The 26,152-nt window shown below is 42.3% G+C and overlaps 1 protein-coding gene across 3 annotated transcripts in view; it reads left to right on the top strand.

Annotated features, from left to right (window-relative positions):
• The window catches only part of LOC117348610 (retinaldehyde-binding protein 1-like), a 42,058-nt gene extending 26,942 nt beyond the window's left edge, over positions 1-15,116 (top strand). The window contains exons 1-6 of one of the 3 annotated variants that reach the window (XR_004537009.1): positions 7,259-7,567; positions 9,118-9,273; positions 10,059-10,154; positions 10,728-10,800; positions 11,903-12,048; positions 13,186-15,116. Coding sequence is in view for 2 of the 3 variants with exons in the window: in XM_033920923.1 (XP_033776814.1) it covers positions 9,118-9,273; positions 10,059-10,325 (423 nt within the window). In the remaining variant the exon portion in view is untranslated. Of the gene's footprint in view, positions 1-7,258; positions 7,568-9,117; positions 9,274-10,058; positions 10,684-10,727; positions 10,801-11,902; positions 12,049-13,185 lie in introns of those variants that run through there. The other 2 variants (XM_033920924.1, XM_033920923.1) reach the window with 2 other exon arrangements.
• The last annotated feature ends 11,036 nt before the right edge of the window (positions 15,117-26,152 follow it).

The following is a 26,152-nucleotide window of genomic DNA, read 5'->3' as shown; positions in this document are numbered from 1 at the left end:
CTGCGTGCTCTGTGGGGAGTTCCTAGCTTGATCATGGGAACGCTGTTTTGAGAGTGTTATGTTAGAGTGGTATTTAGGGCCTATTATACTCGAGTGCAATTGTATAAAATTGGGGGTATCGACTCGCCTCTCTATCTGAAATGTGGCTGGGATCCCAATACCTTTGTTCATTCCTTTTGGGATTGTTGGACAGTCCAAGTCTTTTGGCAGTCTATAGTCCATTACTTCAGGAGCTTATTTCTGAGTCCAATTGAGGGTATTGTAGAGCAATTGGTTCTGGACTTGCCCGGGGTCTTCCGTGGTCTTCCTAAGGGGAGTCCCCTATGGTGTCATAATGTGTGTCTTCATGCTCGCAAATGCATTTTGCAATCCTGGACTGCTTCTGAGCCCTCTTTTCGTTCTCCCTACCTTGGAGAGAGTGAACAACCTGTTCTTATCTATCAAGTCTATTCCCTTCAGTACCTTGAATGTTTCGATCATGTCTCCTCTCAATCTCCTCTGTTCGAGGGAGAAGAGGCCCAGTTTCTCTAATCTTTCACTGTACGGCACCAATAAGTTGGGAGCAGGAGGGGTGTTCAGTCCCTCCTGCTCCATAGGCCTCCCCAGCCTGGCCTCCCAGTACCTCCATGCTGGGAGCAGAAGGGGTGCTCAGTCCCTCCTGCTCCTTTGACTCCAGCAATGCGTCTGCCTCTGCCTTAGGCCCTGCCCCGGTGCATCATGTGATGCCCAGGGAGGAGCCTAAAGCCCTGATTGGCTCAGGCGCCTCGGGCTCCTCCCCCCTTGAGAGGGGCCTGAGCCAATCAGGGACTTCCTTAGGGCTGAGCCAAATATTCAGATATTAATTTATACCACTTGGCTGCCTGATGGCCTAACAAATCTGTCTGGAAGCATAGGCCCTGTCCCTGACCCTACCTGCCTGCCAACCACTAGGCCTGCCTGCCCTGTCCGCACTGTCCCAGCCTACCGCTAGACCGCCAGAGTGGGGACAGGGTGCAGAGCTTGGCAAGGAGTGCGGGGTTGGGTGCAGAGCCTAGCAGGGAGAATTTGGTTCAGAAGGGTTTTTTTCTTGTTTTCCTCCTCTAAATTTAGGGTGCGTCTTATGGTCAGGTGTGTCTAATGGAGCGGAAAAATATGGTATGTTATGTATCTGAGGCAGCAGAGGGTTAAGTGACTTGCCCAGAGTCACAGAGAGCTTGCAGGGGGAATCAAATCCAGTTCCCCAGGGTCTCAGCTCACTGCCCTGATCAGACTGCTCCTCCATTCCCCAGTCCATGTCTTTCTGCACAATTAGAGTATTGTTTATTGCATCTAGAAAACTTCCTTGAAATAAGAAGTGAATGGCAGATGTAAATGGAATCGTATCTGCCTTACGCAGCACTTTGGGATTCCAGCCATTTGTCAGTGAGCGAGCGAGGCTGCAAAGGGAAGAGAATTAGCTATGTCAGCATCTCGCTTGGCTGGAGCAGTTAGCTTTGCCCCTGCTGGTGCCAGAAATGTGCTGGAAAAGCCTGTAAGACAGCCTGGAGGAAGGTAATCCTTGCCAGCTGTTTCCCTCTAAAGCCAGCCACTTCAGTAGAAGAGTTCATACAAACACGATTTCAACATCAGGAGCTCCGAAATACACTGGACAGCACAATATAGCTTTCAGGCTCATTTCATAAACGCTTGTGCGGATGAGATCCACGTTTTACCCCTTCCCGGTGCAGAAGAATGACACTGATATGTGCTTCACTTCCAGGTTTGTCTGGCCATATCTTCCCTCCACCTCCCTTCCCCCCTGTACTTTTAGTTCACAGTGCACATATAATTTGCATGCTATTAGTATTCAGTTTTGAGGAGCTATTTTACTTTATGGAGCATGTACGGTTGGGCAGGCTGGATGGACCATTTGGGTCTTTATCTGCTTTCATTTACTATGTTACTATATTATGGATCCAGCGCTATTTGCTAAAGCACCGAGTGAGAATCGGCCCCTCGGTCATTCATCCTCCTGGAGTAGCGGCTTGAGATCTTTTCTGATTCTTCTCAGTCTTTCCAGCTCTGGATTGTATGTCACTGTAAGGGACGCTCCCTCTATGGGTTGTTTCGTTTGAAGGATTAAGTCAGGATTTTGAGGTGTTTGTCTCTTGGGTCAGAGTAGATGCAGCGGTCTTGTGGGGCTTGGCTGTGTATCATAGTTTTTTTTGTATGTGAAGGGTGGAAGTAGAAGTAAGACAAGCAAAATATTTTATTAAATTTTAACTTGATAAACAAACAATGTCTTGCAATACAAGTACATATAGTATGCACACATCACATCCTCACAACTGAGCCGATGGTTCTTCTCTCTCCGACATTGCGGGAGTGTAGCGACTGTTCTAAACGAGCGAGGTCTTGCAATACGAGTACATATGGTATTTTGTATTAAAGTTTTCAGGTTGTGGAATGAATCGTCTTGAGTTTCCATTATTTCTTATGGGGAAATCCGCTTCGATATACAAGTGTTTTGGATTACAAGCATGGTTTCGGAACGAATTATGCTCGCAAACCGAGGTTTTACTGTTTTTGCATTTGTGGGTTAGTTTCCTCTATAGCACAGGTGTCAAAGTCCCTCCTCGAGGCCCACAATCCAGTCAGGTTTTCAGGATTTCCCCAATGAATATGCATGAGATATATTTGCATGCACTTCTTTCTTTGTATGCATATTCGTGAATGATTTTTGTATTGTTTTGTTGATTTGTGGTTGCATGGTACAGCTACAGCATCTGTCTATCGTCATTCTTAGAAGTTTTAGAGTGGGTTGTATTGGGTATGTGATTGAGTTTATTACTAGATTTGTTATGGCTGGGGTTTTATTATTTTCAAGAAGAATGAATTTTGTCTTGTCAGGGTTCAGTTTCAGTTTGTGATTTTTCATCCATGTTGTTACTGTTTCAAGTATCCTGTGTAGTGAGTTTGTCATGGAGGACATTGGTTGATCAAAAGGAAGGAGCATGGTGATGTCATCTGTATAGCTATAGGAGGTCAAGCCTAATTTGTCCAGGCAGGTGCCGGGGGATGCATTATAGAGATTGAAGAGAGTTGGGGATAGTGGAAATCCTTGAGGCACACTGCAGGGGTTGGACCATGGTCAGGGCAGGATTAACCAATAGGCCAAGTAGGCACGTGCCTAGGGCCCGAAATTGTCAGGGGGGGCCTGATGAAGGAGGGCATCAACATTGTTTTTTCCAAATGGCGATGGGCCCCTCCAGCTTTGACCGGCAACGCGGGCTCCACCCCAATCGGCAATGGAGCCCCCCATTGACGGAAAGTAAGACAAGCAAGCGACGTGGGTATGAAAAGCAACGGGAACTGTAGTTGTGCAAGCGGTGCTGCTTGCCCAAAGCATCCCTCTGACACAGCTTCCTGTTTCCACCTGGGCACATGGTGAGGTGGGGCAGGGCAGGGGGCCCAGTGTACTCATGTGCCTAGGGGCCCTCGACGAATTAATCCTGCCCCGGCCATGGTTCTGATTTTTCTTTGTTCAACTTTACTCTGTAAGTTCTTGATTGTAGGGATCCTTGTAACCATGTGTGTACCTTATCTGTGATTCCTATTGTATCTAGTATTTGTAGTAGGATGTTATGGTCTACCAAGTCGAATGCTGCGGTGAGATCCAGTTGTATAATCAGCATTTTTCTACCTGTGCTGAGGTGTTGTCTAGCTGTGTCCAGGAGGGAACCTAGTAGTGTCTCTGTGCTGTAATTGATTCAGAAACCAGACTGTGTAGGGTGGAGTATGTTGTGGTCTTCTAGGTAGTTGGTGAGGAGTTTGGCTACTAGGCCTTCCATTAGTTTGACATAAAGTGGTATTGAGGCTATGGTTCTATAGTTGGATGGTTGATCTGTTGCTCCTTTAGGGTCTTTTAGGATCGGGGTGACGACGATTTTGCTGAGGTCTTGCGGGAAAAGGCCATCTGCAAGCATGGTTTGTATCCATTGTAAGAGGAGAGCGTGGAATTTGATACTGGAGGATTTTAATAGGTATGGAGGGCAGTGGTTGAGATCGCAGGCTGAATTGCTATAATTTTTGTAGAATTTGTTAAGGTCGGATCATTGTATAGTGGGGAAGTGGGACCAAGTTCTGTTTGCCGCAGCTGATTCTTTTTCTGTGGGGGGGGGGGGGGGGGGCATTGTGATCTCTTCTAGGTGGGTTGGGGTTCCGGTGAGGGTAGTCCTGGCAGTTGTAATTTTGTTTTTAAAGTATTCAGCTAAAAGGGTGGCTGAGGGGGGAGGGATGTCATTGGCCAGATAGGGTTTGGTGTCTGTGAGTTCTTTTAGTATTTGGAATAGTTTTTTTGTGTCTTGGGTTTCTTTTAGGTTGGTGTAGTGTGCCTTTCTTTTTTTCTTTTAGTATTAGCTTGTATTGTTGGTTTAGTTTTCTCCATGCTGTTTTCATGGGTTCTTGGTTGTTCTTTCTCCATTTTCTTTCTAGTCTGCATTGTCTTTTGAGTAGGAGTAGTTCGTTATTGAACCATTTGTCTGATCGTCTGCTAATTCTGTTTTTTATTTGCATTGGAGCTAGCTCATCTAGGGTAGCTGTGCTTATCCTGCACAATTGTGAGATGAAGTCCATGGGGTTGCATTCTTGGATTTTTGCATCTGTTTTAGTCCAGAATTTGGAGGGGTCGATGTATTTACGTGAGTTGTAGGTTGATATTTTGGGTTTTGGTTTGGTTTTGTCTTTGGTCCAGTTGATGTTGAAGGACTATGTGTAGTGGTCTGACCAGAGGGATCGAGACCACTTTCCATTTGATGTTTGAATCACTGGCAGTAAGGGCTGTTGGGTCATGAAGACTGCGATGTCTAGTTGGTGACCTTTCTCTTTTTTTTTTTTTTTAATATTTATTTATCTTTTTTAAATGAAATCACAAGTATCTACTTGTTACAGTAATACAGAGTATACCATAAAAGAAAAGTTCCCAAGCTTATAAAGAACTCAAAGCTAATGCTAAGGTAAAGCTAATCACAATTTAGGAATCCTTAAGAATTATATATAAAAATTAATCATAACCTTAAACACTTAATTAGCCCTCAAGAAGATATGGAGAAGCAATTTATAAAAGACAAGGAGGTCTTAAGAAAAATCACAATTGTCAAAAGAAATGGCTTAACGTGCTTTCACGGGCCTAATTTTCTTAGTGTCCAAAAAGGTTCGAAGGTGCTCAGGAAGGAAAAAGACATATTTAATTCCAGTGTATCTTACTAAGCATTTACAGGGGTAACTTAATACAAAAGTAGCTCCCAGGGCTTTAATTTCTTCTCTCATTAGTAAGAACAGTTTCCTCCGATCTTGAGTAGATTTTGTAACGTCGGGGAATATCCAAATTCTCTGAACATGTCGGAAGAATATTTTCAGTATAGCATTAAGGTCTTGTTAAAAAAACAAAAGATATTATCAAAGTACCCCGATATTCTATTTCTTCCTGGGAGTTTTCTAAGATATCAGTTAAGTTATTTAAATCCAAAGGTTGTGATCCGGCAGCCTTTGCGTCTTGTGGTGAAGAACCAACTTTCTTAGGAAGATAGTATATCCTATTTATAGGTGGAATTGAGTCCTGAGGAAATTTTTAAATTTTCAATAAGGTATTTTTTTAAACACGTCCAATGGAGAGGTAACTGAAGATTTCGGAAAATTCAAAATTCTAAGATTAAGTCTTCGGTTATGGTTTTCAAGTTGTTCAATTTTCTTTTGAAAGAAAAGTATTTCTTTAGTAAATGTTGCAGTAAGATTTTGAAGTGAAGCAATTTCTTTATTGACTTGGTCAAACTTTGGTATCAGATTGAATATTACGCACAGAGACTGTAAGATCATCCAATTTACTCACTATCGTTGAGATCTCACTGGCAGTTTTAGTGGAAGCAGCTTCTAACTTCTGGAGCACTCGCCAAATGCCGTCTAAAGTCACCTTTGAGGAGTGGATATCATCCGCTCCTACCGCTGTTGATTCTCTGGCGCTCAAACCAGCGTGAGGCCCTCCTATGTGTGAAGCTGTCGGACTCGTCAGGTCCTCAGAGCTCACGCTCTCAATGTCTGCTGACACCGGAATAGATGGCAGTCGGGTTGCCGGAAGGGAGAGTGAGATCTCAAGTCCCACTGCTCCGGTGGCTCCTTCCATCAGAGTCATCGCTGGGTTCCTGCTCCCTTCAATATTGGCCAGAGAACTTGTAAAGAAGTGCTCCATCGACTTATTTCCTGGTGTGGGAGGGTCCATCCGGACAAAACCCTAACGTTTGGTGTGAGGCATGTTTGGCAGACTAAAAGTCTGGGATAGTAAGGTAATAATTGTAAGAACCGACGGAGCTCAACTAAAAAGCTGTTATCACGCCGCCGCCATCTTACTTCCTGCCCCTGGTGACCTTTCTCACGTGTGGTTTGTGGGTCTAAAATCTTGTATGTTAGGGCTTCGAGGAATGACAGTAGGTTTTCTATTTGTTTGGAGGATTGGTCTTTGAGATGGAGGTTTAGGTCTCCTACGATTAGGTTGTAAGTTGCCGCTTAACATTTTATTATTATTGATTGTATTATTACTGCATTGCAAAACAGGATGTGCACAGATAGGGGTAAAAGGGAAACCATGCGAAGGGAAGGCCCTAGAACTCAACAAATGCTGCTACTTTTTAATTTGCATCTTTTTATTAGAAAATCACCAATTAATATGAGCAAGCAAAATAAAAGTCTGCATGATTTTCATCACTATTTAGCTGGTCAGGAATGGCCCCTGGCTGGCTAAATAGAACTAGGGCCCATGTGCTCAAAACTCACCGTGCCTTTAACGATCAACTAGTTTTAAACAATTTAGCATCATAAGAACATAAAGATTGCCTTACTGGGTCAGACCGAAGGTCCATCAAGCCCAGTATCCTGTTTCCAACAGTGGCCAACCCAGGTCCCAAGTACCTAATTAGATCCCAAGTAGCAAAACAGATTCTATGCTGGTTATTGATTTTCCCAAAGTCCATCTCAATAATGGCCTATGGACTTCTCTGTTAGGAAATTATCTAAACCTTTTTTAAACCCCGCTCAGCTAACTGATTTCACCACATTCTCTGGCAGTTAATTCCAGAGTTTAATTACACGTATTTTTGGAAAACATGAACAAGTAATCCACTAGGTATTTTATAGACCTCTATCATATCACCCCTGAGTCATTTCTTCTCCAAGCTGAAGAACCCTAGCCACTTTAGCCTTTTCTCATAGGGAATTCATCCCATCCCTTTAATCATTTTTATATCCCTTTTCTAAATGCACTATATCTTTTTTTGAGGTACGGAGACCAGAGCTGCACACAGTATTCGAGGTGCGGCCATACCATAGAGCGATATAAGAGCATTATAACATTTTCATCTTTGTTTTCCATTCCGTTCTTGATAACTCCTAACATTTGATGCCCAAAATGGCTTCTTCTCTGTGGTTTATAGCAGCCTCCGATAATTGTTTGTAAATGGATTACAGCGAGCTCATCAGTATTAAAATGGGCACTCTGACGATTGCCCAGATGATGCACAACATGAAGAGCCAGCCTTTAAGGATCCAAAATTTGTGACAGGTCAGGAAGTGCCGGTAGCGTTGAAACATGTTTGTTAGAAGCTTATACAGGCAGGTCTGAGCTGCTGATTGCATGTGGAAGTTCATAAAAATACTTTTATGGGATTGGGGTCCACATAATGTACGCATGTGTAATGAGCGTGTCTCGTGCATGCATATTAAAGAAAAAGCATATATATCTTGCGTTTTCACATTTGCATGCTTTGTTGTTAGCTCTTCGTCCCTTGCCTCTTAGGATGTGCGCAAAAGATGCACTACCAAAAGTCATAGTTGATGCTCATTCATCCCTGCAATGTAGCTATTCTACATATGTGTAATTCACTTTCTCCTACGACTGATTGGATGGGTGGGAGGACCTCTGTTTAACTCATTTGCATGCAAAGTTGTTTGAACATCGATCACTGTATTAAGATCTGATGAGATACCAGCACCACAGTGACCCACGGGATTTTAATGGCGATTTTAGAGCATCTGGCTCTAAGCTGGCTAACCACCAATATTCAATGGGCAATAGGGCTATCTCCAGCTGAATGTCCCGATCACCGGCTATGTTGCGCAACACAGCTGGCTAGTGCCAATATTCATTGGCTGATGGCTAAGTCTAGCAGCCAGATATACCCACATAAATAGCTGATCTATTTTTGACCACTATGCTTTAGCTAGTCAGCAGATGAATATTGGCTTGGCCGGCTATGTCAACTGTGGCTGAACTTAGAAGACCACAAATTCAATGCCAGGTTTGCCGCCAACCATGGCAAGTAGCTAGGCTGCCTCCCACGGTCTGAATAATGGCCCTTGGGGAGACCTGTATGAGCTATCCGGTCTACCCAACAAGGTGGCAAGAGTTGAATCTCAAACTATGCATAATTTCATTATGAAATTAACATTCAGTGATTCTCCCTAAAACAAAAGAAGGCCAAGCTAATTTTAGCAGCTTTGTGAGACACATCTTGTCTTCTAGATGGGTCAGTACCCTCTAATGACTGGGTTTCATCCCAATGGCAATCGAAATTCATCTGAACAAAGATTTCCAGTTTCAGCTTACCATGACATCTGAAAACTTGTTAATCAACAAAACGCAGTCTTGCTCTCTTGAGTTCTCTACTAGACAGAATTTGCAAAACTGACCCTAGAAGTTATAAAATCAGAAGGGAACTCTTCAATGTATTTATTCTATTGTGAACTGACCAAAGGTTTTACTCAGTATGAAGATATAAGTTTAGAGTTACTATATAGCTCCAGACGACAGATCGAGACATCGGGTTTTCCTTTGCATTGCTTTCACTGAAAGTAAAACCAAGAATCATAAAAGGGCAGTACTACTCTCCAGGATAGACCAATGCATGTGATCCTTCCATCGTACCCGTCGGAGATCATACAGATGTCATCCAGCCTCCTGAAATCCTTCACCTTTGTTTGTATTTCTTTAGACAAACTTTGAATTCTTCCTCTTGTTTTCCTAGCATTCTGAAATGTTATTTATCTTCCTTGCTGTTTTCTAACCCTTTGCCTCTAATTGACCCTTAAGGTTATGTCCACTTCCGCCAACAGTATCCAGAGCTCTTTGAGAACATTCACACAGAGGCTGTGCGTAGCAAGATTGAAGCTGGATACCCCGGCGTTGAATCCAATCGAGACGAGTATGGCCGGGTGATCCTCCTCTTCGACATTGAGAACTGGGACTATGAAGAGGTCACGTTTGATGAGGTGGGTCACTTGTTAGTTCTCGCCACTTCGTATGTCATTAAGGTGTCAATGTAAATAGCTTTGTTTCAGCTTCACCAGTCCCCTCTATTTATGTCGTTTCTGAGTTAATGTATAGATGTGATCAGGTAAATGGCAATGTGGTGTCACAACAAAAAAATATGGTTTAATGTGCCTAATATAATTCCGTATGCATCCTGTAGGACTCTTCGATCTAGTAATCAAAATCTCCTCATCATCCCCTCAATAAGAGAACTCTTCTACGACACTACTCGCACATCTATTTTCTCTGTTACAGCTCCCACTTTGTGGAATGCCCTTGCTGCTGATCTTCGCTTAGAAAACTCATTAGATACATTTAAAATCAAACTCAAAACTTTCCTATTTAAAGACGCCTATACCTTATAAACCCTGATTTTAACAACCATTGTTCCTCTTTCGTAAAACCTCAATGACAATCAATATGCTTCTTTTGATGCAACCCCCCCCCCCCCGTATCCAATTGTACTTCCTTTCCCATTTTGCCTCTCTTTATTTTTATTTTCCATCTCAATGTATTTATAAACTCTCCTCTCTCCTTGTTTCCCTTTCGTATCATGTACGTAAATGCGTAAGTGCTTCCCTCCTTTTAGCTTAGCCATGTTTTTATTTTAAGTTTTATAATTTTTATATTTTATTTTATTGTTAACCATTTAGATACTTGTATGATAAACGGTATATCAAAAATAAAGAAACTTGAATGTTACACCCACATCTCTGAGACGCATGCTTATTTTATGTTGCCACAGGTTTTTGTCCACGGAGAAGACTTGGAAGCCTTTTTTAGGAGATTGATCCTGATATCATGCCAGCAGATTTTGGAGGCAACATGCCAAAATATGATGGTAAAATCATTGCTGACAAGCTCTTTGGAACCTCTGAAGCTACCATCTTTTAATAGCCAAAATGTTTCCTATACCAATTTAGTGGCTTCACGTGCACTTCCAAAAAAATGTACATTTCATTCGCCACTCAAGAGTGAACCATATAGGCAGGAGGAAAAGCACTTGGTGTGATCATGTTGTGTCCTTACAGTTGGCTCTGGTGATGCAATAAAAACAAAAATAAAACTGGTAGTGCAGAGGTATCCCATGGAAGGCTGCACTGCTGAATTTGTCAAACTAGGCGACGAGTATCCCATGAAGGCTGAATTGTTGAATTTGTATGTATGAAAAGCTATTGTAAATATACCAGGGACACAGAGGCTAAAATTGTATCTTGACCTGTCACATCTTCCCTACTGTTCCTCCCTTTTATGTGCTTTTTCTTAATAAATTGTAGTTCCTCCGTTTTTTTTCTATTGTTCTCATGTCTTAACCCCAACCAAGTATGTCATTCTTGGAAGTTCCATGTTTATTATTCATTGTTTGTTTCCTACTCATATTTACATTTTTAATGTACAACACTTTGTATTCCAGGAGACACGTTTTATCAAATTTTAATAAAGTATGAACTATGAAAGCATGTTATGGAAGGCATGGCCAGCCAACTGTAAGTATAAATTCTTTAAACAAGCATGCTTTATTTTATTAAATGATATTCATTTGCTACCTGTAAAATTATACACAGAATAATATTATCTAATGATAGTATAATGTGTTTTTGTATGAGGCCTGTATATAAGAGTTATAAAGTTACAGCATTAGTGCACGTGCCATTGTGTATATGTATGTTAATATAAAAGAAAAAATTAGATTAGGGCAAAGGGACAGATTACTTTTTTCTGGGTATAGATCTTAGAATTAAAGCAAGGACACTGCAGGAGGTTCATTCCCAGTTGTGGTGAACAGGGAGATTTTTCTAACTACATTAGCCAGTTGAGGAATTTTAAAGTATAATCTATAAAGGCAGATAGAGAAATTACAATTAAATTAAAGTACTGAAGAGTACAGGGAATTAATTTACAGATCATTATAGGCTCTAGAGGGATGTGGAGTACACAGCATAGCCCCTAATTATTAAACCATAAGGGCTGGCATTCTTTGAACATTCCAGCAGATCTGGGAGAGAGTGTAGGTTTTTGCCCTATGTGACCATATAGTGTGCTAATTTAGCTGGATAGAAATATTGTTGTAGTAGATACGGGACTGGCTCTCCAGAATTAGGATAATACAATAGTTGAATAAATAATTTAGGATATCTTTTCCATGACCAGACAAATAGGCTTCCTGTACTAAAACGTTAAAGTAGTTTGTACACTTTTGGAAAAAAAGAAAAAGTGTGGAGAGCAAGAGGAGCAAGGAATAAAAATTGTTTTATTTCAGGTATATTTTTCATTAAGCTGCCTGTTAAAGGGATGTACTAATAGATTTACCCCATCCTTTCAAGCATTCAACGCATTTCAAGGTTCTGAGAGTTTGCACGAGTCAAATTCTAGATGTGTTACCTTAGAAATAGCCTGTTTAAACTAAAGGTGTAGAGATCTTTGCAATTCAATGCTTTAATGAGTGAAACAGAGCTCAAAGTAATCAGAAACAAGATTTAAATGGGTTTTTTTTGTGTGTATGTGTGTGATTGTATGTGCAAGTTCTAGTTACTTGTCTATGTCATAAATCCTTAGGAGTCTTATCTTGCTTCTCACTTAAACATACAGAATGATCAAGAAGGAGATTACGGATAGAACGGAGAAAGTTATCATGCTGCTGTACCGGGCTATGGTACGCCCTCACCTGGAATACTGCATCTAGCACTGGTCGCCATACATGAAGAAGGACATGGTACTACTCGAAAAGGCCAAAGGTAAGAAGAGTGGAATTATCCAAAAAGACAGATGTGCACTAAAAAAGTGTCCACAAACTTATCTGTAGATGTACAAATCTTGAATTCTTCCAATGTCATGATGGTACAATCAATGATTCAATGACTCGACATGTACATGTTTCGGCCAACAGGCCTGCCTCAGGAGTCTTAGGAATCATAAAACAAATGAGTAGCTGCTTGAAACGTGGACGCAACTCGTTTTGAAATAAAGTCGCGTGTCAAACCGTCTCAAAAAAAGTGTGGCGTCTCACGTGAATGATTGGAAGTGAAAACAGTGTCAATGATAGCTAACAGTGAAAGAATATTTTGTGCAGAAAAAGATTTATTCCAATAGAGATACCATGCTTATAAGAAAAAATACATCAGAAATATGCTGAGTTTTATGAATACAGAGTGGATTTAGAGACTGCTTCTGTGTGTGAGAGAAAAAGGACTGACTGTCTGCCTGCATGAATGCGTGTTTTTCTTGGGTGTGACCGATGGATGGGTCTGAAGAGAATTTAGCGAAGAGGAGATGGTCAAAAGCTCTAGAGAAGAGGATAAGGATTTTAACCTCTTATTTTTATAATATTTAGAAAATAACAATAATAGATGTTATGTAACCATGTCTTTCTGTAAATTGGTTGAAATACTGGTAAATAAGATGTGAAATGTCCCTCATAAATTGGAGTTACTGTAAAATATCTAGATTCTGTAGCTGGGGTCTTTTTCTTCCCTAACTACCTTAGTACATCTTATCATGTCTGTTGACCCTTAGGCTTCTGCCGAGGTCTTTTGTTTGTTACTCTTAAATACTGATAACCTAGATGTAATCTAGGTATGCCCAAGATTAGATATGATGGATGTAATCTTCCATAGGCTTTTGCTGACACTGGTTAAGCCAACAGAACATGCTGACAATTATCAACTGTATGGCAGGGTTGACACTGAGCATAGTGTTAGATTAAACTTATCTTTTGACAGGTAAGCTCTTTGGAACAGGAACCTTCTACAGTGACAGTAGTTCATTCAAATAGAAAGTTTAATTTTCTCCTTTAGATATTAATGAATTTGCAATTTAATAGTTGGTCATTTGGAAATTGTATTAATGTGGTTTTGCCTCTGATTATGTTGTAGATGGTAGAAGATGAGGTCTGCAGATTGCATCAGGCAGACAGGGGACCTTTCCAGACTGCATACGTGAAATCTATGGACAGTCATATTTCTCTGCCCTGTTATGACTCCAATCAAAAGGATTGTACAACTAAATATATTAAGGAATACAATCGTATATAATCAGTAAATATGTATCAAAAATGTATTGTAGGTGATATTTAATAGCAGGGAGTCATTCATGCCACATATACACGAACTGTTGACAAAACACCAACTGTATGAAAAATCATAATACAACGGAGAAAAATAAACCTCAGTTGTGAAAGACCGGGACTACACCTTCAGATGAGTGCATTTTTTTTCTCTTCTACTGTGATTCTATGCCCTACGCCTCCACAACCGTTTATACAAGTGAAGTTGAGCTGTAGCCCTCGCTAATATTTTAGTTAGTTTGGGATTCTGGTCACTTTTTTGACACGATCTAATGCATTGAACTTTGCTTACACTACTTATATTGAAGAAACTTTTGAAAAATATTTGATTCTGTATGAATGGAAATTATTTATTTATTGATATGTATACGAAGTTTTTTTTATAAACCAGTGATGATGTGAACAGGTTTAACTTCCAATCAAAAGGAAACATACATACCTTTAAAGCTTCACAAGACATCAAGCTAATAACTGTGGCTAACTCCTGATTTTGAGAGACTGTTGCAAATCTACTGTCAGAAGAGTTTGCACAAGTTACCAGCCAATCCACACTTTCCTTTACATTTTCCTTGGTTTTATATTGTCAATTGTTGTCATATGTTTTATGATGCATTCTTGTTAAGAAATTTTGCTTTGTTTAGGTGTTAACGTTAGTTATGTAATTTATCTGGATTTTCACATTTTTCTCTTAATTGTGCAACTGTTGAGCTTTTCCTTTTTATATATATATATATATATATATAATTTAACAAGCCTGTATTATGATAAACACTTGATTTATTATTACTTTAATCCCAAAAAATACACCTACACCAGGGGTCTCAAAGTCCCTCCTTGAGAGCCGCAATCCAGTCAGGTTTTCAGGATTTCCCCAATGAATATGCATGAGATCTATGTGCATGCATTGCTTTCAATGCATATTCATTGGGTCATGTTTATCTATTACACATATATTTGGGTTTCTTAGGAGTATCACTTTGCATTTATTCTACAATCTTAGTGCATTCAATTCTAGGTTGTTGTTGTTTTTTATTCATTGAGTTTTTAAACATTATTATTACTACATATAATAACAAGGAAAGGATATTACATGGAAATAAAAAAAAAATTAAAATAAAATAAAGTTCCTTATTACAAATCCTCTAGTCCACATAATGGGAAAGTAACCTGATCAGCAAGAAAATTAAAACATAATCATGATTGAACAAATCAACTATCAATGGTGCTTTCCTATTGAAGTCCGATGGATATTACTTTTTAGTTTCATGCAATTGCAAAAATTGTTCAAGCTGTATTGAATCCCAAAATGTATGTTTACAATCTTTACATTTCAAGATCCATTTACATGGAAACTTAAGCTAGAATGTAGCTTCCAAGGCTAATACTGTAGGTTTCAGATCCAAAAAAGCCTTCCTTTTCAACTGAGTTGCCCTGGTGCCATCTGGAAAAATGGAAACTCTATCTCCACAGCCTTTTACATGTTAGTTTTGATAATATGCTTTCATTATTAAAGATTTATCTCTTTCCCTTACACATGTCACCAGTAGGGTTGATCTTGTATGTATTGTATCCTGTGAATCTTCCAGGAAACCCATCAGATCAAATTCTATTGGTTCTAATTGATCTGTTCCCAGATCAGCAGAAATCTTTTTCTGCTGTGGGATATAGTAAGAATTTGTTATGGACAAAGTTTCTGTGTCAGTCAATTTCAAAACTTCTTTAAAATAGTTATGTAACAAATATCTGATGTTAACAAATTAAATTTTTAGAAAATTGAGTAGGTGTAGTTTCTTTGCCCTCAACGTGTTTTCCATGAGTTCAAATTGAGTATGAATAAAATGTAAATCTGTAACAGATGAAGATGAAACTGCTTGCAAAGTTGTAATTTGGGATTCAGTTATTACAATATATTTCTCCAGACCTTTCAAATTTATCATCCACATTTTCTAATTTATGCACTACTTCTTCTGAAAATGTAATATTTCAATTTACCACTGACTGCAATAACCCTTCCACGGTAGTATTAATCGCCCACAAATCTTATAAGGAAGCATCCTGAGGCTCTTCCCGGGACTTCTGTGCTAGTAAGGCCTTATTGTGAAGGGATAGAGCCTTAGGCATCTCCCCAAAGGTCCATAGGGAGGATGCTAATTGCGCAGGTGAACCTGTCAGAAGAGAAGTAGACCCAGTCATTGAGTCACTGTTACCTCGAGCTGTATTTGGAGAAGGAGGTGGAGCATGCTCTAAAGGGCTGAATGATGCCCCTGAAAAAGAGTCAGTGTTCACATTTTGACCAGTCACACCAGTTGCTACAAGGTGTCTATCCAGGGGGCCAGGTAAAATAGATGTCAAAACTTTAGCCCTCATTCTATTCTAGGTTACTATGCCAGATACTTCTGGATACAGGGAAATATTCTAAGTTTAGTAATATTGAGGATCTCTTATTTTAGGGACATCTAGGGATTTTGATATGCCTTACATATCTAAGTTTAATCTTTTCTATTAGCTATAGTGTCTTTCTTTGCATTTTCCTGACCATTATACTTCATGAGTGCCAGTGTTCCCAATACCTCTCTAGATTAAAAAAAAAAAAAAAAAGTACCGCAAGTTTAGTCTCTGTTCGGCTCATCTGGTACTTGACCTTTGGTTATTGTGCCTTGAAGGTAGAACAGACACTGTTTGGGCACCTGCCATCATTAGGCAAGCATCTGATAAGTTTCCTGTATGGTTTTACTTGGCCAGCAAAATTCACATAAATTACTTGGAGAAGGGTTTTATCTAGGACAGTGGATGGGATTTGCTTGCTTGCTTTCTCACCTGGCGGCTGGGGTTGGGTCTAGGAAAGCAGGATTGGGGGCGGAACTGGAGCATGATGGGGCGAGCCTGGGGGGGGGGGGGTCCACCCTACCTACTCATACATATTCATTGTGGATATGCGAGAGTCACTGGTGTAAATTTTAGCACCTAAAGTTAGGTACCCTAATCTCAATTTAGGCTCTGTTCAGGTACAGAATCTGAGTGTCTCAATGCCATTATAAAATACTATTTTAGTGCATAGATTTTGGGCACCTAAGTTTTACCGCTCTTTATAGAATTGCCCCTTTACTGCTTCCTGCAGTTTAGTAAACAGGCCTAAAGATTTCCCTCGGTTCAGCCACTACCAATAGGGCTGGCCCGTGAGTTGTTCAGCTGACATAGTCACTGTGAGAAACCGGAAGATTAAGATTTATTAAAGGCATGAATAAACATGATTTATTTTGTAGCATTGTGGAAATATTGTCAAACTTTAGAAGAAATTCACATGTTTTCAGAAAGTGGAGGGCACATTAGTTCAATGTTTCCTTTGTGTTTGGAGATATGAATATATATAATATCTCAAGATAGGCTGATAGCACTCAAGGTCAAACCTGTTCAAACTGGGTAAGTGGTAGTTGGGTTTGGGAGCGTAAAAAAAGGAGAGGGAAAGAAAGATGGTGTGTGTGGCACAGTGGTGTGTGTGGCACAGTGGTTGGATCTACAGCCTCAGTACCCTGGGGTTGTGGGTTCAAATCCCGCGCTGCTCCTTGTGACCCTGGGCAAGTCACTCAGTCCTCCATAGCCCCAGGTACGTTAGATAGATTGTGAGCCCACCGGGACAGATAGGGAAAATGCTTGAGTACCTGATTGTAAAAACCGCTTAGATAACCTTGATAGGCGGTATATAAAATCCTAATAAACTTGAAACTTGAAACTACACGGGGAATGGAAGAAAGTGGAGAACTTTTGGTCAGAGGGAGGGAGGGAGGTACAGATAGGGAAGTGAAAGATGAGAGGGAGAAATGTGGTGGAAAGGGAACAGTGGGACAGATTGAAAGGGATGCAAGAGGGAGGAATTTTGGACATAGTGGTGAAGGGAATGGAGGGATAAATGTTGGGCATGGGGCTGGTGGGTAGGGGTGAAAAATGCTGCACATGGTCTGGGCAATGAGAGAGGGATAAATGCAGGACCATGCTAGGAGGAACCAATGGACAGCAACTGAAGAATTTGCAGAGGATGGGAAAGCGGAAAAAAGAAACTGGGACCAACTTGCTGGAAAAATAATTCTCCAGTCAAACAAAAATAAAAATGTTAGCTTTGGGAAATGTATATAGTGTCTTTGTATTGTGTTCAAAAGAAAAGGAAATGCTTTTCTGGTTTTATTTCTACAGTGTAGTTGAAGTACTTGCTGACCCCTGGCTGTGGCTGGTGGTGATCCCCAAGCACCGTGAGCAGAGGACCTCTTCTAGAGATAGCCAGAACTCCCCTCCACTAAGTGCAGCAGCAGCCACTGGCAGCATCCATGAGCCACTGAGGTGCCAGCATCTGTGACTCAGGGACGCTACTGCTGCCTGCCAAGCTTGGCTAAAGGGAGCCCCGGCCACCTTCAGAGGAAGTCCTCAGCTGACATAGCTTGGAGGTCCTCATCAGCTGAGTATTTATATTTTATATTTACATTAGAGGCTCTGGTAGAAACCCATTTACAAAGTATGTATTCTTCCCAATTAATAAAGTGTCTTTGCTTATTTGAAAATGGGTCTCTACCAGAGCCTTTAATTCAATACCATAATTAAAAGAAATAACTATTTCTGAAATTTATAGGGACGGGTGGGGACGGAGGAATTCCTCCTGGGGATGGGTGGGGACGGGTGGGATTTCTGTCCCCGCACAACTCTCTATGTCTCATGTCTGGTTTCTGTCGAATGCATTCAGTGGAAAGGATTGGTGGGATCTCAGTACAATACCAGCTTTTCATAGGGCAGTAAATCCTTCAGGTCTGATCCATTCAGAGCCAGCCCTGAGCAGATAGATTTCAGGTGCTGGAGAAACGGATTATATCACCCCTTCCTGTGAATCACGGGAGAGGAAATAGAGGCAGTGTAAAAGGATGAGACCTTTATTCATAAATCTGATATAGCTTTCAGACACTTTTGGCTCTTTATAGCAGCATTTTCTCTCCTAACCAGTAACCCCGTTCCATTCCCTTTCCCCCTTCCTCTCTCCATAGCTTCACTCACCCTTCTCTCACTTACAGTTACTACCACTATTTGTTATTTCTATAGCACTAGCGCTGTACATTAAACACAAAAGAGATTGTAAGCTCTTTCAAGCAGGGACCATCTAATTCTTTCTGTTTCTTCTTACATTCTCACTCCCAGCCAGTAAGTAACTCCTTCCTATTCCTCTTCCTACAGCTCCACTCTCAGCCTGTCTCCATCAGCCAGCCTCTCTTCCCCTTACATCTCTTTTCTCCCTCTTCCTGCTCTTCACAGCACAATTCTCCCACAATCCTTTTCAATACCCTTCACCCCTTCCTAGCCCAACTGCAGTCCTGGAAGGCCACAAACTAGCCAGGTTTTCAGGATATCCCTAATGATTATGCAGGTGATCTGTTTGTAGGCAAATATATTCATGCATATTCACTAAAGATATCATGAAAACCGGACTGTTTTGCAGCCCTCCATTATTGCAATTTGACACCCAGAACCAAGCTCCCTCATAATAGTTTCCAAACTGCTCAGTTCCAAGAAGGAAACTTGGGCCGGTTCTGGATTTCTAACCCTATCCTGGTGCATTATGGGACCTGCAACGCTGATTTCAATGGGTAGGAACAAGGACTACAAATCCACTCTGTCTTGGGACATAAGTTCAAAACCAGGACTTGCCAACAAGACTTCCTTGAACTGGTTAAGTTGACAGCTGTTTTGTAAAGGCAGGAAGTGCATTTCTTCTCCTTTAATTCCAACTCCTCTGCTGACTCCAGCTAATGAGTTTGACTGGACAATGCAGCCCTGGAAACTTGAAGTGAGTTTGGGAATGGAGTAAAGATCAGGATACTGGGGAGGTTTTCTTGCAAGGTGGGGGGGGGGGGATAATAAAGAGACTTTTCCATTAAACCATCCTCTTCCTGGGGGTGGGGTGGGGCTGGGCTGGGGTGGGGCTGGGGTGGAATATAAGCTCAGGGGTCAGGACACTATCTTGTTAGAAATGTGAAGGAGATTGTCTTGCTGGAGGATAAAGGGAAAATCTTTTCTTGGATATTCAGACATGAGCAAATGATTTGTGTCATTATATATTTGAAACACAAATGTGCGCTAGTGACAGGTGCCCTTCTATCCCCCCTCCTATTCAACCTCTACATCAGACCTGTCATTGATATAGCGCAAAAGTACAACATTAAAATCCACTCTTATGCCGATGACATCCAGCTGCTCCTCCCACTAGGTGAAAACCGATCATCCCAAATTGCTAACCTCCAACACTGCCTCTCTGACATGAAAACCTGGATGACAAACAACAAACTACAACTGAACGCCTCTAAAACCGAACTCTTATGGATCAGGAACAAAAACACCAAATACACACGCCCAACACTATCATGGGACTCCACTCTACTAACGGCAACAGATCAAGTACGCAGCCTAGGAGTAACCTTAGACTGACACCTATCCCTATCCCTCCACATATCCCAAGTAGTCTCTACCTCCTTCTACTACCTCCGCCAACTGAGAAGGATCAAACCCTACATCTCCACACCTGACCTAGCCCAACTCCTCAACGCATATGTCCTCTCCAGAATGGATTACTGCAACTCCCTGTTTAATGGAATAACCAAAAAAGATCTCAATCGCCTCCAACGGGTCCAAAATGCAGCTATCCGCCTCCTACACAGCCTCAACTACCATGATCCCATCTCCCCAGCACTCCACACTGAACACTGGCTCCCAATTAACCAACGCTGTGCATTCAAGGCCCTGGCAATAGCACACAAAATAATTTATGCCACCACCCCCTCCTACATAAAATCCAAGCTACCCATCTACATCCTCACCAGCACCCTCCGCTCAGAAACGGAGATACGCCTATGCATTCCCCCCGGAAGGTCCCTCCTCTCAGAAACCGCCCGCAAACGCTCCTACAGCCACTTCATTCCCCAACTCTGGAACCAACTTCCCCCTCAACTCAGACTACAGAACTCACTAATGACATTCTGGAAAATGGTAAAGACCCTCCTCTTCAACTAAAGGTCACCCTCAGTCTACACCCAACCCCTTAAACCCCACCTCTACACTTCTTTCTCCATTCTAATCTTCTGCCAAAAATTTCTGTATAGTCCACTCTCAGCCTATACTCAAATAACTTGTATCTAAACTAAACTACTTATATTTAAACTACTGTTCTTAATTTGCTATATAGTCCCTATATTTACACTGCTGCACAGTCTTGTATGTCCAAGTATTTAAATCTACTGTATAATCTTGTATGTCCAATTCACTCCATTGTGAATGTTTACTTGTAAACCGTTCTGAGCTACTGGGAGGCCGGGATAAAAATCTAAACAAATAAATAAATAAATAAAGGGGAAAGTCAGGAGTGAATTGGGGGGTGGGGGGGGAAAGACATGAAAGGACACATCCGTGGAGGTGTGGGGGGGGGGTGACAACAGTATAATTTTATGATTTATGATGTTATAGGGAACCCAGATCCTGTCTGGTTTTTGCCACATTTAGTCTCAGCATAGGGAGGAAGAAGCATTAGGGTCCGTCAGACTGTCGCCACAGATCCGTGGGGCGAGAAACGGCGACAGATACAGCGGTGGAATGAAGGGCTAAAACGCAGACCTGCACACACGAAATATGAAACCTCATCGGTCAATAAATGAAGATTTTTAAGGACGTGCGGATGAGATCCACGTTTTACCCCTTCCCGGTGCAGAAGAATGACACTGATATGTGCTTCACTTCCAGGTTTGTCTGGCCATATCTTCCCTCCACCTCCCTCCCCCCCTGTACTTTTAGTTCACAGTGCACATATAATTTGCATGCTATTAGTATTCAGTTTTGAGGAGCTATTTTACTTTATGGAGCATGTACGGTTGGGCAGGCTGGATGGACCATTTGGGTCTTTATCTGCTTTCATTTACTATGTTACTATATTATGGATCCAGCGCTATTTGCTAAAGCACCGAGTGAGAATCGGCCCCTCGGTCATTCATCCTCCTGGAGTAGCGGCTTGAGATCTTTTCTGATTCTTCTCAGTCTTTCCAGCTCTGGATTGTATGTCACTGTAAGGGACGCTCCCTCTATGGGTTGTTTCGTTTGAAGGATTAAGTCAGGATTTTGAGGTGTTTGTCTCTTGGGTCAGAGTAGATGCAGCGGTCTTGTGGGGCTTGGCTGTGTATCATAGTTTTTTTTTGTATGTGAAGGGTGGAAGTAGAAGTAAGACAAGCAAAATATTTTATTAAATTTTAACTTGATAAACAAACAATGTCTTGCAATACAAGTACATATAGTATGCACACATCACATCCTCACAACTGAGCAGATGGTTCTTCTCTCTCCGACATTGCGGGAGTGTAGCGACTGTTCTAAACGAGCGAGGTCTTGCAATACGAGTACATATGGTATTTTGTATTAAAGTTTTCAGGTTGTGGAATGAATCGTCTTGAGTTTCCATTATTTCTTATGGGGAAATCCGCTTCGATATACAAGTGTTTTGGATTACAAGCATGGTTTCGGAACGAATTATGCTCGCAAACCGAGTTTTACTGTTTTTGCATTTGTGGGGTTAGTTTCCTCTATAGCACAGGTGTCAAAGTCCCTCCTCGAGGCCCACAATCCAGTCAGGTTTTCAGGATTTCCCCAATGAATATGCATGAGATATATTTGCATGCACTTCTTTCTTTGTATGCATATTCGTGCATATTCATTGGGGAAATCCTAAAAACCCGACTGGATTGCGGCCCTCAAAGAGGGACTTTGATACACCTGCTCTATAGAGATGTTTGTATATATCTCCAATAGCACACAAACTAATTTACACCTGTCTCTGCATCATGTTTGTGAATAAAGAAGGTTCTCATCCTAACACCGTCTCTGTTTCCTCAATCTTCTCTCCTGTGAATCACAGGAAGGAGAGATAAAATCCATCTCCAGCACCTGAAATCTCCTATCTGCTCAGGATTGTATCTGAAGCCTCAGGACCGTCAGTGCCGCAGCGATCTCTTTGACGGATCAGACCTGGAGGATTCCTTTCCCTGTCCCATGAAAATCAGGCACCGTACAGAGCCTTTCCACTGAATGCATTCAACAGCAATCAGACATGAGACACTGGCTGTGTATTGGGGGGAAAGATGAGATATGTCACCTGACAGGATTAAACTAGAGTCTACTCAAAACTTCTAAATCCATTAAACTTTTTATTATATGTTAGAAAATGTCATTCATTATAAGAGAGCAACTTACGGGCTCTTGTATTTTAATATAGTCTTTAAATTAAAGTAATAAGTAGGATATAAACCCCTGCTTACTTGCACGTTAAGCGGGGACATTTATTCTCTGAGCCACCAGCAGCTCTTTGAGAACTGGTCTTTCTCTACATATTCTTCTCTATTCTGCAGCGCTCTTAAGCCCAGAAGAGGACATGGAGAAGTTTCCGAAAAGGTCCTAGTGAGGAAAGCCTCGCTGGCCCAGAGGTTGGGAAAACATAGCATCCGGCCCATCCGCAGTTATTGAGTTTTTACAATATATACTCAGTATGCAGTAGTGCTAACCCGAATTCACGATTCGAATCGGTTCACCAATTCACTTCGGTGAATCGATTCGAATCGGTTCAAAACAAAAAAAAAAAACGGCTTCCCGATTTCATCTGACCCTCCCCCTTCGCCCCCTAAAGCAGGAGCGAGGAATGTCCACCCTTTCTCTGACGTCAGAGAAGAGGCAGGACCGCGACGGAGGAACCAGCTCCGAAGCGGGTACTAAGATCGCTAACACTGCAATCTTGCTTGCAGGCTCTTCTGGCTGGAAGGGTAAACAGTGCGGGGAGGCCAGGGGGGTGGAAGCCGGACACCGGGGGAAGGGGGGGGGGGGACAGGCAGGCAGGCCTTCAAAAGGGTGGGATAGACTTTTGAGGGGGACAAGCCTTCAAGGGGGGGAGGCAGGCCTTCAAAGGGGGGGGGGGACAGGTATACAAGGGGGGGGGACCAGGCCTTTACGAGGGACAGGCAGGCCTTCAGGGGTAGGATAGGCTTTCAAGGGGGGATAGGCCTTCAAGGGGGGGGACAAGCCTTCAAGGGGGGGAGGCAGGCCTTCAAAGGGGAACAGGTCTTCAAGGGGGGGGACAAGCAGGCCTTCAGGGGGGGGAGCAGGCCTTCTAAAGGGGGGACAGACCTTCAATGGGGGACAGACCTTCATGGGAGGGGGGGCCCTGGTATAGAAGTACACAGAGGGAGGGAAGGGGGGGTTCAAAGAGATGTGCATATGCTGGACTTTGGGGAGGAAGAAATGGATCTGAAAATAGAAGAGAGGAGCGAGGGAGAGAGATGATGGACAATGGGATTTTAGGAGGGAAGGAACAGAAAGGGAGAGATGGTGGACCCTGGGGTGGTGGGAAGGAAGGAGAGATGCTGGATGAAAGGGTAGTTAAGAAAAGGTGGATCTGTGGAGGCAGATGAAAAAAGGAAAGATGCCAGATCTCCTGGGAAGGGAAGAGAAACGGAAGGGGGAGGACAGAGATGGAAGATGGATGGTTAGCAGGGAGAAAGAAGAAAGAAGGAGACCCTGGCAAGCAAGTCATCAGAAGACAACCAGAGCCTGAGACCAACAAATTCTCTCATAGCTCAGGGCTTTCCAGTTATTTTAAAGCCAAATCAAAAGGGGCGGGGCTACATCGAGTTAAGAACTTGCCACTTCCTGTGGCTGTTGGAGAGTGAGGAGGCACTTCTGCCTGGGAGAGAGGAGAGACCCGGTGGCTTTGCAGCTTTTCTCATCCTGTCAGCTGTTCCTGACTTCCCCATGATTTCAAGGGGGCGGGGCTACATCGGAGTTAAGAACTTGCCACTTCCTGTGGCTGTTGGAGAGTGGAGGAGGGCACTTCTGCCTGGGAGAGAGGAGAGACCCGGTGGTGCTTTGCAGCTTTTCTCATCCTGTCAGCTGTTCCTGACTTCCCCCGTGCTGATTTCAAGGGGCGGGGCTACATCGGAGTTAAGAACTTGCCACTTCCTGTGGCTGTTGGAGAGTGAGGAGGCACTTCTGCCTGGGAGAGAGGAGAGACCCGGTGGCTTTGCAGCTTTTTTCATCCTGTCAGCTGTTCCTGACTTCCCCGTGCTGATTTCAAGGGGCGGGGCTACATCAGAGTTAAGAACTTGTCACTTCCTGTGGCTGTTGGAGAGTGAGGAGGCACTTCTGCCTGGGAGAGAGGAGAGACCCGGTGGCTTTGCAGCTTTTTTCATCCTGTCAGCTGTTCCTGACTTCCCCGTGCTGATTTCAAGGGGCAGGGCTACATCGGAGTTAAGAACTTGCCACTTCCTGTGCGTGGCCGCAGGGCATGGACAAAGGGGCATGCCTTATGGCACACGCCCCTTTGGAGTCCTGAGGGAGTTCCGTTGCAGTAGAGAAAACGGTTTGAGAAATTTGCCTATTTTTTGTTCATGTTGTGAGTATGGGGAAACGTAAGGTAAATCCTAATTATTACCAACTAATACAACAACTCTCCCTGCCCTATTGAGAGACACTAGTTTTGGCATCTAAGCCTACTCCTTCATCTCCTATCACTGGAAATGTATCGGGTGCTTCATTAAGTTTTGGGACTAGGTTTTGAGCTGATATGGCTAAATAGAAGTTCCGAAAAAACTTTCACTGTAAAGCTCGCATGGCATCTAGGGTTGAGTGCCGGGTTAGTAACTGGAGACTGAGGGTTCGAGTCTCATCTAAGGAGTAAGATCTAAATGATGAATTTTTCGATCGACTAGGTTTTGAGCTGATATGGATAAATAGAAGTTCCGAAAATGCTCTCAATGTGAAAGCTCGGATGGCTCGAGGGTTGAGTACTGGGTTAGTAACTGGAGGCTGAGGGTTCGAGTCTCATCTAAGGAGTAGGATCTAAATGATGAATTTTTCGTCGACTAGGTTTTGAGCTGATATGGATAAATAGAAGTTCCAAAAAGCTCTCAATGTGAAAGCTCGCATGGCTCTAGGGTTGAGTGCCGGGTTAGTAACTGGAGGCTGAGGGTTTGAGTCTCATCTAAGGAGTAGGATCTAAATGATGAATTTTTCGTCGACTAGGTTTTGAGCTTATATGGATAAATAGAAGTTCTGAAAAGCTCTCAATGTGAAAGCTCGGATGGCTCGAGGGTTGAGTACTGGGTTAGTAACTGGAGGCTAAGGGTTCGAGTCTCATCTAAGGATTAGAATCTAAATGATGAATTTTTCGTCGACTAGGTTTTGAGCTGATATGGATAAATAGAAGTTCCGAAAAGCTCTCAATGTGAAAGCTTGGATGGCTCTAGGGTTGAGTGCCGGGTTAGTAACTGGAGGCTGAGGGTTCGAGTCTCATCTAAGGAGTAGGATCTAAATGATGAATTTTTTCGTCGACTAGGTTTTGAGCTGATATGGATAATAGAAGTTTCCGAAAAGTTCTCGATGTGAAAGCTCGCATGGCTCGAGGGTTGAGTGCCGGGTTAGTAACTGGAGGCTGAGGGTTCGAGTCTCATCTAAGGATTAGGATCTAAATGATGAATTTTTCGTCGACTAGGTTTTGAGCTGATATGGATAAATAGAAGTTCCGAAAAGCTCTCAATGTGAAAGCTCGCATGGCTCTAGGGTTGAGTGCCGGGTTAGTAACTGGAGGCTGAGGGTTCGAGTCTCATCTAAGGAGTAGGATCTAAATGATGAATTTTTCGTCGACTAGGTTTTTGAGCTATATGGATAAATAGAATGTTCCGAAAAGTTTCTCAATGTGAAAGCTCGCATGGCTCGAGGGT

This window comes from Geotrypetes seraphini, chromosome 14 (assembly GCF_902459505.1).
Source record: "Geotrypetes seraphini chromosome 14, aGeoSer1.1, whole genome shotgun sequence".
In the NCBI taxonomy this organism is placed as follows: Eukaryota; Metazoa; Chordata; class Amphibia; order Gymnophiona; family Dermophiidae; genus Geotrypetes; species Geotrypetes seraphini.
The sequence above is the reverse complement of the archived record's forward strand: the minus strand, read 5'-3'. Positions and strand labels throughout refer to the sequence as shown.